Genomic DNA, 13772 nt, shown 5'->3' with positions numbered 1-13772 from the left:
TTTCAAGCATATAATAATGCAGTATGATGAGCTACAATCACCCTCTGTCCATTAGATCCCCAGAACTTGCTTCTCTGATAACCGGAAGTTTGTAGTCTTGGACCAGCGCTGCCCCCTGCCCTTTCTCCCGTCTCAGCCTTTGGCAACTGTCTCTGCAAGTTTGGCTTTTTGAGGTTTCCCGCATAAGCGATAACATACAGTATCTGTCTTTCTTTGTCCGACTAATCTCAATTAGCCTAATGCCCTCAGTGTTCATCCAAGTTTTCTTAGTGGCAGGATTTCCTTCTTTCTCATAAGTGAATATTGAATAATATTTTATTTTACACATGCACACACCACATCTTCTTGACCTTTTCATCCATTGACAAACACTTAGGTTTTTTCTGTATGTTGGCTTTGTAAGTATTAAAATCTGTTCTTTAAAAAAGCACTTTACTGAAGCATAGTTGCCATGTAAAAAAGTGCACATGTCATAAGTGATCACACCTGTGTAAATCGCCAGGTGACCAGAAACCCCATCATGCTTCCTCCTAATGTACAATCTGGATTTGAGCTGAAGTTTCTCTTGGAGAAGAGAACCACATTTATTATTTATTTTGTCATCTATTTAACCATTCACTTATTCATCCTATAAATGTTTATTAAGCTCCAATTTTTCCAGCATTATTTATGTGTATAAGAACAGTAGCCTCTGTCTGTAACTAAAACAGAACTCTCTAGACTCATGGAGTTTATTTTGGAAGGACATCGATAATAGATAACGTGAATAAATAAAATATAATTGCCAAGGGGGAAATAAAATAGAAAAATGGTATTGTAAATCCTGGGTTACAATTTTAAGTAAGCTATAAGGAGAGAGCTCCCTGGGAAAGGGACACTTGCACCAGGGCTGAGAGGGATTGATTTCACGTGCGTAAGAGAGAGGAGCGCATTCCAAGGGGAGGATCAGCAAAGCCCCGAGGAGAGCAGAGAGGCCAGTGTAGTTGAAATAGAGTGACCTCAGACAGAGCTGCAGGGGAGGAAGTCATTAAAGTCACAGGGGTCAGGTCACATTGGATTTTGACCATGGTGGCTATTCTTCTGAATGGAAAATTTGAAGAGGAGTGATGTGATCTGAGTTATACTTTAAAAGAGTAACTGCCTATTATCTAATGAAAATGCGCTGCAGGCAGACAAGAGAACAAACAGCTTGTTAGCCATAGCAGGAATCCACAGAGAAGATGGAGTTAGTATATATGTGGAGGTAGTAGTGATGGAGGTCAGGAGGGGGAGCTGGACCCTGGGTGTGTGTTGAAGGTGAAGTCAGAATTCATTCACAGTTGACGTAGTATGTAAGAAAAAGAGAAGCATCCTGTCCATGTTGCTTCTTCGTAAGGCTTTATCCTAGTAATTTTGAACTTTGTAGCAGCAGACACCTAAAAAATATGAACAATATGCATGGTCTGGTCCTGCCTTTGTCAGTGACTCCTGGAAGATACTTCTCTAAATTCTCCTTCATACCTCTAGCAGTTTGGAGCTCACATAATCCAAGAAGAATTCCACGTCGATGTTTGAATTATTTATTGAAAACAAAACTTCATAAGAAGTTTTGTGTTTCTGAAAGGAATGTCAACAAAGTCGATACTATGAAACGTCCTATTTCTTCTCTGTGTCTGTTTCAGAAAGTGGTTGTCACAGAACTTCTTAATTTCATCTCTGGTCACATTTATTGGCATGTAATTATTTATAACATTGACACATTATTCTTTTAATACCTACATTTATATAGTAATACTCCTGTATATACTTAATATGATAATATATATTCTGCAAATGGTTTGTTAATTTATTAATCTTTTTAAACAGTTAACATTTGACTTTCTTCTGTTTTCTATTTCATAAATTCCTTTTCTTGACTTGCTGGTTTTTTCTATTTTCTTTGAGCTTAATTTGCTAGCTTCTGAGAAGAAAATTTAGATTGTTGTTTAAAACTTTATTCTTTTCTAATTCTATAGTTATAACTCCCCATCAAATCACTGTATTAACTGGTACAATTTGACAGCTTGAACTTTCATTACTGTTTAGTTCAAAGCATTTCTGAATTCTGATTACTTTGAGTCATAAGTAATTTAGTAGTATGTTGCTTAATTTCTGAAGATGTGGGAACCTTATCACTATAATATTGATTACCAGAATTATCGCACTGTGATCATAAAACTTGTATTTTATGACTTTAATTCTTTGAAATTTATTGACACTTGCTTAACGGCCCAGAATAAGGTTTATTTGGTAATAATTTAATGTGTACTTAAAAAGAATATGTAGTTTAAAATCGTTAGATATAGAGGTTTATAAATCTCATTTAAGTCAAACTGGGTAATTTTTTTTCAAATATTCTATATCCTTTTTTGTCTGTACTATCAGTTACTGAAAGAAGTATATTAATGTTTATATTCATGCTTATAAAGTTGCCTGTGTCTACTTTCAGGCAGTCAATTTTTGCCTCATATATTTTAAAATTATACTTTAAATATGTGAATGTTTGGGATTGTTATTCATGAATCTACTATTTTATATAAGAAAATCTCTTCTTTATCTCTGCTAATAACTTTTATCCTAAATTCTACTTAAGTGCCATTAATATAGATATATATCTAGCTTTTGTATGATGAATGTTTGTATGTATATATTTTCCATCCTTTTAATATCAGCCTATTGGTTGAAATAGAAAGACATATTTAAAGTATACTTCTTATAAACAATATATATTTAAGTCTTTTTGTCTTTCCAGTCTAATAATCTCTGCTCTTTAACTGGAGTATTTAGTCTTATTATTATTTAATGTAATTACTGACACAATTGTATTTAAGTTGTCTATAATTCTATTTCTTAAGTTTTTCTGTCTTTTTCTCCTTTGGCCTATTTTTCTTGAGTTAATAAAGTTATTACTGAAATCACACTTCTAAAAGACTACAAAAAACGAGTTATGTTTCCTCCTCTACATAAAAAAAAATTGTTTTATCTTGGGAAACATACTGAAAACATATACTGAGCCCTTCGTATGTGCCAAATGGTGTTATGCATGCATTTAAATGCATTGTTGGATTTAATCCCCTAAGACACCAACGTGAGACAAAAGCTATTATTATTCATGCTTTTCTGATGAGAAACTAAGGCTCAGAGAAGTTAGTTCAATCATTTCTCTAGTTTAGTGGCAGAACTAGGACTCAATAGCCCATGCAGTTGGCTACTATTTACCTGAGTCTTTCCTTTTTAGATTGCATAAAACCAATGCCTTCATTTAAGAAAAATAGTGTTATTTTTTGCATGATTATCATCCTAATCTTCCGATGGGCATATCTTAGTTTTTCTGTGCCCAATATTATGTAGAATTTCTGCTTTCTTATTGCTTTGTTCTTCTCTGTTTCTTGGCATAGCTACTTATCTTCCCTACTGTAAAGAAGCCAAATCTGGGATATAAATATGTGAGTTTGCTTGACCTTCATGATGGTTTCTTTACTAATCAGTCATTCAAGTGTGATGGAGGAAATCAGGAGGATTTCCCCTAGCTCGTCCCTCTGTAGTGCCATGTAGCGACCTGACTTATATTTTGCTTGTTCAGAATGCTGAGATATGCCTACATTACCGAATATTGCCCAAGATGGGTTACCTTTGCCCAAAGAATCTGCAGCCTGTGTGTGGTGATGACGGCCAGACATACAACAATCCATGCATGCTCTGTCATGAAAACCTGTAAGTATACAAGTCCCACCATCATATCTTCCAGTGTAAAGGCTCTTGAAGACAGTATTTGCCCACAGTAGTGAGCTGATAGCAAATTGAGGTGTGCTGCAACCAGTTTACTCATCATAGCAGTTCAAAATGTAAATTTTGAGATCATTATCATTATATAATATAGAAGACATTTGATGTTATCCCTTTAATGAAATTGCCTAGATACATTACTGAATGGAAGAGAAAGGACAAAGTGGTGGGGTTACGGCAACTAGAGAAAATCTCAGTAAGCTCACCACACTTGTGGGAGTCCGAACATCACCCATCCTTTGACTAACAAAAAAAGTTGAGAATCACTGCTATATAGATTCAGCACAGCCAATAATCGCTAATGGACCTTATCACTACCTGATAGTCACAGATTTCCCATCCTCCCTCAGTCTTCTTGAAGCAGAAAGCGGTCTCACGCGTAAGAAAGCACACTGGAGCAAATGGCAGACCTGGTGTCTGCTCTCAGCTCCGTTCCTATCTGTGCATCGGTGGGCCTGTTATCTCATCATTCTGAGACTCAGTTTCTTCTTTGAAGAAGTGGAGAGAGTTCTCTAAGCCCACTGACTTCCCAGGGTTATTAAGAAGAATTATTCTTTTAAATTAAATACAAAGGATTGGTTTTAAGACTTTTGCTATCAGTGGTAGTTTTGTAGTTGTTTTACTGCTCAAGTGCTGTCCTACCCTCACCTCCAGTCACATTCCTCACCTCTTCCCAGCCTCCATTCGACCAGCTTTAAATGAGAACATGGTGGAAAATCTTAACTTTTTTGCCTCACCCACTTCATACTTACATGGCAATCCATAAGCATTCCATCTTTCATAGGACACTGTAAGCAAGGCTCCAAATGCCAGGATGGGCCTGAAATCCTGCTTTGAAATCCCTGGAAAAATATTTTAATTTACATTTATTTCCTTTTAAGTCAAATAACTCATAAAAGACAAAAAGCCACTCTACTTGTATTCTAAGTTCACATACTTAGAATAAAATCTGAACATGAGAGCTTTATGTGTTCTCACATCACGCGGGTAGGCCCGGCACTTTCACACTCACCCCACACTGAATCCTCACTCTCTGCCTTGGAGTGGTGTTGCCTCGTTGAACAGAGGGTGAATCGGAGGTTCAGAGAGTGCAGGTAGTTTGTTTAAAGTCACAAAGCCTAGGAAGTAGATGAGACAGGATTTTAACCTTGTTGCTTTGGGAATAATACAGTTTTCCTTTCTCTTCACTATATCACTGTTGTATACAAGGCCAGGAGTTCCTGAAAAAATCGAGAGTCAAAGATTCCTTTGACAATATGAAGAAAGTTACCTCTTTCCAGAAAAGAATAGAAAAGAAAAGATGTGACATTAATAATTCACATGCAGTGTATCTATGGACACAATCATCTCTTGAAGTCCATCCATGGATCTTACGGAGCTTTAAGAATTAAGAAATCCCTATTTAAGGAAGGAGTGCAACCATTCAGCAGTTTCTTATTGTATAATGCCTCATCTTTAGCCCAGAAATCCTTCAACTTCTCTTTATTGTAAAGGCTATCCAATGCTCTTCAAGCATTCTATTAACTGTATAAACCTGTGACAAGTGAATATCTACTTCAAGGGAACTTTAGAGTGAGAAATCTCAATGATGCAAATATTAATAAAAGCATACCCCTGGATGGATCTAATGATGAAGAAACTGGGAGTGTATACTATGAACAGAAAACTCAGGCTATCCCACCCAGAAGGAAACAGTACTGGTTTCTGCTGATTTAGAGGAAGCTGTAGGAAACTATTTCAACTTGAGCAATGCCCAAAGACAAGTGAACTACCTTGTTAAACAGTGACTTTCCCATCACAGGAGTCAAATAAGCAAGCAGATGTTTAATATATAACATTTCTGAAGTAAGAGGCATTAAAACTCATACCCTTTGAGTCTTTCCAATTATAAAATTCAGACTACATATTGTATCTTGTTATGAAATATACTTATGTATGCATTCTATATTCTATATATATTTTATGCTTATATAAAATATATTTTATAATCCCTAAGTCACATTATAGAAACTCAAAGTCCAGTTTCTCTCTGGGACCCCACTTCCCCACCTGTAAAATAATAGCTTTTGGACTAGATCAGGGTTGTCAAACTCATTTTCGCTGGGGCCCACATCAGCCTCGCAGTTACCTTCAAAGGGCCGAATATAATTTTAGGACTGTATAAATTTAATTACTCCTTAACAGGTAAGTGAGAACTTGGCACTCCCACTGGGTAGAAACAAGGTGCCAGGCCAGATAAAACAAGGTGGAGGGTGGGATTTGGCCCGCAGGCCCTGAGTTCGCCTCCTGTGGACTAGATGATCTCCAAGTTTATTTCCAACATTCAACAACTCTGTAAGCATAGAGGTGAATGAAATGCGACCGAATAGACCCCAGCCTGGGAAACAAACCCGGAGCTCGTTCAGAAGAGAGGCCAACCGTGGATGATGCCTGCTAGAAGACGAGTTGAATGCAGGTCCCGTGCCCTACCCCTGATGTCAGTTCTGGCTTAATGCCCAAATATCACCCGCATCAACCTTTGTTTTTTCCTTTTCCCCATCTTTGAAAATGACTCTGTTCTGTTTTAGAATACGCCAGGCTAACACACGCATACTCAGGCAGGGGCGGTGTGAGGAGAACAGCATCCCAGAAACAACACCTCTCAGCACGCCAGCATCTGTGAGTCCACTGGAGTCGCTGGCCACAGCCTCGGAACAGGTTGGTGGAGATAATTAAGTAATTACTGAAATATGTGGGAAGGATAATATAGTAATTAGCATTTTTAAAGTGTCTGCTGGGATCCTTAGCAGATTTTTTAGTAACTGTGCCTAACATAATTTCACTGAACACGTGTTCTTTTCTGTGCTCTACAATAACAAAGGAGACAGAGGTCAGGAGAGGTCAGATAGCAACCATACAGGATTTAAACTATTTCTGTTTAGCCCTCATATCCTTACATTTCACATTGTATGAAATGACCTTCCAAAATGAAAAGTTGGCCTGTTTGTTTAAATCCCCACAGGGACATTTTGACACAAGTTGCTGAGTTTGACCGTCTCCCCAGCAACGAGGAGTCTCTTCCTTTAGTGAGATGATATGTAACTTGGGGAAAAAAACTAGGAATATTCAAATAAAAGAAAATCTTTTGTTACCACATAAATATGGGTTCAAATTCTAGTTTTTGATGTTCTTCATATGTGAGACCTTTGGCAAATCACATAAATATCTGAGCTAAAGGTCTCACTGAGTTATTGAAAGTATTCAAGAAATACTGACTTCCAAGCACTTGGCACAGTGTCTGAAAATTAATGGCATTTATTATTATTATTATCATTATTATTATTATACCTAAGAGACCAAAGTATGAACTTGCAGAAACAGACACTGGCACAGTGCTTATTTTTAATAATTTTAATGAATTTTATTTTAATAAACTTATATTTTATAGCAAATATATTTATATTTAATTACAGCAGATAATATTTCATGAATATAATAAATAATTATTTACTATTATCTACATTATTCTTTTACTCCCTTCCACTGCCACAAAAAGCTTTGGCGATAAAGCTGTTGGAACCTATTCTCCCAAGTTTGAGGATCTTAAGTAACTCTTGAAAGACCGTCTTCAAAAGAACTACTCAGGGAACCTTGTTGTGGGAAACCAGAAAACCAGGAGCTATAAGCCGGCTGTGTCTGCTGGTTTCACACTCGCAGCTGGAGGGCGGGTGGAATAGGCGGAGATGCGGTGAAATCAGGAGATCTTCGTTTCTTTCTCATGTCCGCTTGGCAAAGTCATCTCTCTACCCTGGGTCTTTACACATTCATACAGAGGGGTTAAATCTTTGCTCTAGGCCCTGCATTGTGTTTGCTATCTTATTACATATAAACTCTCAGTGGTTTGCCCCTCATTTTATTGATAGAACATACTGTCCCCTCATCTCACAAACACACCTGGCCACATAACTAACAGAACAGGAAGGTAAAAATAAGCTTTATACAAGTCCTATAGACCACCTCTTAGAGCACACCTCGGTACAATCTCATTTAGGCAACTTGACGAAAGTTGTGAGGCTTTAGGAGGAAGTTGCCATAGGATAACACTGATAAGATGTATTTATTCAAATAATGAAGAACCTTGCCAGGGCTAAGCACAGAAGGTTTGTCAGGGAGTTCCTTCCTTTCATATTCAGGTGTTTTATTTCCACTAGAATCATGTAACAGGCATTATTAACGACAGGGATTATAAATGATGTTAGCTAATGGAATATGTCATTAGAACAAAAGATGTCCCGGGCACAGTTTCAGTTCCCTCTGTATGATTCAGTGCTGTGATTTTGGAATCACCCAGGTGGTACAGGTGGGTCATGGCTCAGCATTGTTCCAGTAGGTATTATGAATTCAGATGCTGGAGGCTGGAACCTATTGCTTGACCATTTTGCCAGATAGAAGATTCCCTACGAGAGTCTGGACTCCCAAGAAAAGAATGAAAGGCTGAGAAGTCACAACTTGCTTGGAAAAGTAGATTGAGGATCCTGGAACTCATACTTTTGCTTACTATCTAAGAAGGACTTCCTATTATGCAGTAACTGCTAAGATTAATATAACCCTTTAGAGTTTCATTTGCTTTTTCCTTTTGCATCCTCACAATAGTCCTATAAGTAGGGCAGGGATTATTATCTTTCCCATTTTACAGAAAACCATCCTGGAAGAAATCCTGCAGCTTATCGGTTACTCAGTGTTATATCCTCGGTCAGTGCAGATTTCTGACTTGATTTCTTACGTTCTGCCACCATTCCTTAGGGGTTGGGAGTCTCTGAAAACCCAGCGCTCGGGAGAAGGCGTGACCTCAATTAAATAAAGATTACCTAGTTTGGCAGGAAATTGCTATCTTCCCAATACTGTGTTGTGAGACTGAATAACTGACAATTCTCAATCCGGTGACAAAAAATTTCAAGGCTCTAACAAGACCATGGCTTATCATTCTCAAACCAGAGGCAACCTCACAAGTTTATTTCAGCGTGAAAGCTGAAATGGAGATTTGAGTTTGCAATGACACTGTTGCTAGGACTCCAGGCGATAGGGTGTAGCTATATGGAGGGAAACTTCCTGAGGCCCTCACCCCCTTTTAAAAAATTGCTTTGATTTAATGCTTTAAATTTTGATTTAAATAGTATATGAATATTGGATGAGTCAGGCAAGGAAGACAGCTGCTTATATTCTAATGGCCTAAGATAAACTGTAAGTGTAAAGCATCAGCGGTAGAGGAATTGGATTTAAGTCCTGATCAACAGTGAGACCTTGGCACATCATTAACCTTCTCTGAAGCTCAGTTTCCACCTCTGTGAAATGGTGTTCACAACACCTCTCTCTCTGTATGAAGGCCACATATAATCAACAGCAGAGTTCATTTTTGTACCTAGCGCAAACGGTAGTATGTACTAGGTGCTCCATAAAGGCTCGTTGCCTCCATTGAATGAAGTGTGAAAGTGATTTTAGATTGTGAGCCCTTGACAGAGAGCAGGAATCTATGGATCCCTTTCCCTGTGGGCAGCCGTAGGTGTGTAGTCCACATGTGTACAACGTCTCTGAATTTCTGCCATCTGACCTATCATCTTCTCTTCTAGGACAAAGGATTCGAGAATTGATGAAAGCCATGAGGGAAGATGAGTATTCCAATTCTGGATTGCCTACCTTTACCATTTGTATATACAGAGAATTTTTCAGAGTTCATCTTATTCACTGTAGAAAACAATAGAGAGCTGTTGGGGGAATGGACTCACTGACTTTCGGTCTTCTCCATCTCTTTCCTCCTGTATTCTGTGAACAGAGAGCACGGAGACATCCCCACCCAGTCTGTGCTCTGCAGACCTCCCGATCACAATATTGTTTCTGCCATTATTGTTCAATAAACGTAAACCCAGCAAAACGCCCTTTCTGGGATTTCTTTGCCACTGCCTGACTAATATGGATTTGTTTTTTTATGAAAGTTGAATAAACTCTACCCTTTTGTCTTGCTAAGCCCATTGGTGGACAGAAATTGCTCACTTTCTTCCTATTCAATTTGTTGTCATAACTGGGAACAGAGGTAGAGAGACATGGGGTCCCAGGCACCCAACAGCTGTATAAAGCCAACCAGCTATGAATCAACTTCACCGTCACTATCTGTCATCTCACCAGCTCCTCAATCTGGCATCTCTGTTTCCATGAATAGTGTAACCAGCCTTTCAGTTACATAAGCCCCATGCAGTGACCCAAAGCAGTCATTTCTCACATCTCATCATGTTGCCTCTTGACAATATCTCTATCGGGGCCTTGGCTTCATAGTCTGGGAGAAGACTAAGGAAATGAGAGTTCCCAGTGTGTGTGAGTCTCTAGGCAGTACTGCCAATATAAGTATGAGTCATGTATGTAATTTCAAATTTTCTCACAGCTAAAACACTATGGGTAAAATTAATTTTAAAAGTATATTTTATCTCCTGGCTGGCATAGCTCAGTGGATTGAGTGTGGACTGCGAACCAAAGCATCTCAGGTTCGATTCCCAGTCAGGGCATATTCCTGGGTTGCAAGCCAGGTCTCCAGCAGGGGCCACATGAGAAGCAACCACACATTGATGTTACTCTCTCTCTCTTTCTCCCTCCCTTCCCCTCTCTAGTAAATAAACAAATAAAATCTTTAAAAATATATATATATTTTATCTAACCCAATATATTAAAGCTATTATTTCAAAATATTATCAATATCAACTTTTTTAACTAAATATTTGATATTGATATGTATTTTATATTTCCAGCACATCGCAGTTTGGACCAGTCACATCTCAAGTGCTCAATAGCTACATGGGGCTGGAGGTTACTAAACTAGACCATGAGCTAAATACATGAGAAATAAGCCAGTCAGTGAAAGACAAACACCATAAGATCTCACCTATAAGAGGAAACTAATGAACAGAATAAACTAATGAGCAAAATAGAACCAGAGGCATGGAAACATGGACAGACTGACGGTGACCAGAGGGGGTGGGGGAGGAGGGTGGAAAGGGTGGGAAGAAGGGGAAGGGACTAGTCAAGGAATACATATAAACAGCCTATGGACATGAACAGGGTGGGGAATGACTGTGGGAGCAGGGGGTGGGGGCAGGCTGGGCAAAGGAGGGCAAAGAAGAAAAAAATAGGATGACTGTGATAGAGTAAAATTTTTTTAAAAATGAGATATTGGTTCTGAGACAAATAAAACACATGACAAATCTATCAGGAAATACAAACTTTAGGGAAGGGCGAATGGAACAACCAGTAACTGTCATGCTGGGAATCTTGCTGCTGGTGCCCAGTGACAGCACCGAGGTATGTTGTGCTCATCTAGGCTCTAGGCTGGTGCTGAACACTCTCCTGAGGGAGAAAGCCTGTGGACAGCCCATCATGGTTCTCAGCTACAAAGGAACTATGCCCAGAATGGCAGGCCTAGTTGGATTTGGGGAGTTAATTTTGCATTTTTTTCCTTTGCTCTTTTTAGTTTAGATAAATTGTCACTAGGCTAATTATAGTAGGATGTGGTGATCATTGTCCTTTGGAACTTCGTAAAAATAAATCAGTTCCTATGCTTTCCCCCCTATGATATCATTAAGAAAAAAGAAAGAACGAGTATTGTAAATCATTTTTTGAGCATGACAATTTCAGGGGGAAAAAGTGAGGAACAATATTGCTGTTTGGCAATTCCAGGAAGTACAGGATGGGTTTAGAGATTCTATAACATGTGGAATTGTCTCTCCTTCCTGGTTATTCATAGGAAATCCAAAAACTCTATTTTCATGGCCAAGACATACTATTTTTTGAGATGTAGTTGCATTCTTATACCATTTTTAACATGTTATTGAGATATAAACAAGAAACTTTCTATACTTTAAAAATTATTATTTTGATTACAATTATAAACATTAGGTGATATGCACAAAGACATTGTTATCCCACCCTTAAGGCTTAATCATTCCTTGATAATCATTATGAACACTAGGGAAAGAGTGTGGCCTAATGATAGGGTGTGTAGAGGATAGAGTGATCTGGAATGGGATGAGATGAGGGGACAGGGAAAGGCCCAGGGACCCAGCAAACAACTAGAACAGGAACAGATTCACAGAAATAGAGATCACGTGAAGGGTTATCAGTGGTGGGGAGGAGAATGAGGGAAAACATACAAGGAATAAGAAGCATAAATTGTAGGTACAAAATAGACAGGGGTAAATTAAGAATAGTATGGGAAATGGAGAAGCCAAAGAACTTATATGTATGACCCATGGACATGAACTAAGGTGCAGAAATGATGGTAGGAGGAGGGCTATAGGGCAGAGCGGGAGAAAAAGTGGGACAACTGTAATAGCATAATCAAAAAAATATATTTTTAAGAAAAATTAATGCACAGTGTGTAAATAAATGTACATGGGTGTGTTCCAACAAAAGAATATTTACAAAAAGAGGTGGTGGGTCCAGTTTGACCTGTGGGCTATAAGCCACTAAGGGATAGGACTCTTTCCCTTCCCCTTCTTCTTCATATTTCAGTTGTCTTCTTTTTGCTCCCTTCTATACTGTTAGATGCCAACCACGCTTCTCATTCTATGATAATGATAATGGGAAATAATGAATGTTGACATTTCTAAATACTTAACTTGTGTTTGAAACTGAATAAAGCACGATTCAATACTCTTTCTGACCTTGGTTGACTTTGACCAAGGCCAGTCTCATATCTTACACACATAGATCACGGTAAATAAAGGGAATGTGTTCTCAAATGACACTCCCTGTGACCTTTACTGGTGACTGGTGATAGCTGTTTCCCTAACAGATAAAAGCAAAACAAGACATTTTGTTTTTTCCCCTGACACCATTTTGGCACACGGATTGATCTCTTTTCCTTTCTAGTATTAAAATTAAAGTCCCATCTCAATATGTGACTGTAAATCATTCTTCAAGCATGAAGAGAGAACAGAGACAAAGCTTTGTCTATTGAAGATCAGTCTCAGGAAAATAAATCACAATATTTGCTGTCCCTGGTAGAATTTTCACTTGGCCATAGAGGCCTTTCTGGCTCATTCTGATGTACTGATTTCCTCCAGGCCAAGCTCTTTTGATCCTTGTAAATATCTTCAAAACCCATGTATATCTTACATTTACCTTAATTTTCTTTGTTTGTGAATTTTAGACCCTTTTCAATAGCCTAAACAGACTTGATTGTTTCCATCAAGTCTGTTTATAGCTCTGTTTCTTGTTTAATCTACAAATGGCCTCTTCAAAACACAGATCTTTTCATTCCCCAGGTTAGACTTTCGGAAAATTCCTACTAAGCAGCCTTGCTGCACTGGAGCAAAGCACAATGAGACAAACCAGAAATCTAGGCGTCGTCTTCCCCTGCTCTCTTTATGCTCTACAGCGTTAATCCCCAAATGTGATAAACTTTTGCTTCAAGCCACGTCATCACCCTTTCATGACTGACCACAACTGCTTCACAAATGATCTTCCTGCTTCAGTCTTGGCCCTTTCATTGCACACTTCACTCTAAGCTGAATAATATCAGAAATCCAAATTTGACGGTGTTATGCTTAAAACCTTTAAGTATAATAAGGACTTTTCTAGCTTCCAACAGGAACTCCAAACTCCTCCTAACATGCAAGGCTTCTTTCTGTTCACCCTTTTAGCTCCAACTCTTGCATTGCCTCCCTGACCTTGAATCATTATCTTGGAATTCTTACATGTCTCCTCTTCCTAACATATCCTTCTTGTCTACCACTGGTCCTTCTCCCACTTTTCCTTCTATTTCTGAAGGTCCATGTCTCTAAACAATAGACTAATTTGTTCTCACCACAGTCAAGGTAGAGCTCAGTTTTGGAAACCTATCACTTTTTTTCTCAGAATGTGAGTTAATTTCTTTGTTATGATCCCATATCATCCTGTCCTTACATCTATATTACCAGCTATCAGCGTTTTGTACTTGCTTATTT

General features: G+C 38.4%; 1 protein-coding gene across 2 annotated transcripts in view; it reads left to right on the top strand.

Annotated features, from left to right (window-relative positions):
- The window catches only part of SPINK5 (serine peptidase inhibitor Kazal type 5), a 66266-nt gene extending 56462 nt beyond the window's left edge, over positions 1-9804 (top strand). For both annotated transcript variants that reach the window (XM_045830199.1, XM_045830200.1), the window contains 3 exons: positions 3602-3732; positions 6372-6501; positions 9411-9804. In XM_045830199.1, coding sequence (XP_045686155.1) covers positions 3602-3732; positions 6372-6501; positions 9411-9431 — 282 coding nt within the window. In that variant the 3' untranslated portion in view covers positions 9432-9804. The remainder of the gene's footprint in view (positions 1-3601; positions 3733-6371; positions 6502-9410) is intronic.
- Positions 9805-13772: the final 3968 nt, after the last annotated feature.

Source organism: Phyllostomus hastatus, unplaced genomic scaffold, assembly GCF_019186645.2.
Source record: "Phyllostomus hastatus isolate PE091 unplaced genomic scaffold, TTU_PhHast_1.1 phas_contig_150, whole genome shotgun sequence".
Classification (NCBI taxonomy): domain Eukaryota; kingdom Metazoa; phylum Chordata; class Mammalia; order Chiroptera; family Phyllostomidae; genus Phyllostomus; species Phyllostomus hastatus.
This window is presented reverse-complemented; position numbering and strand designations above follow the sequence as displayed.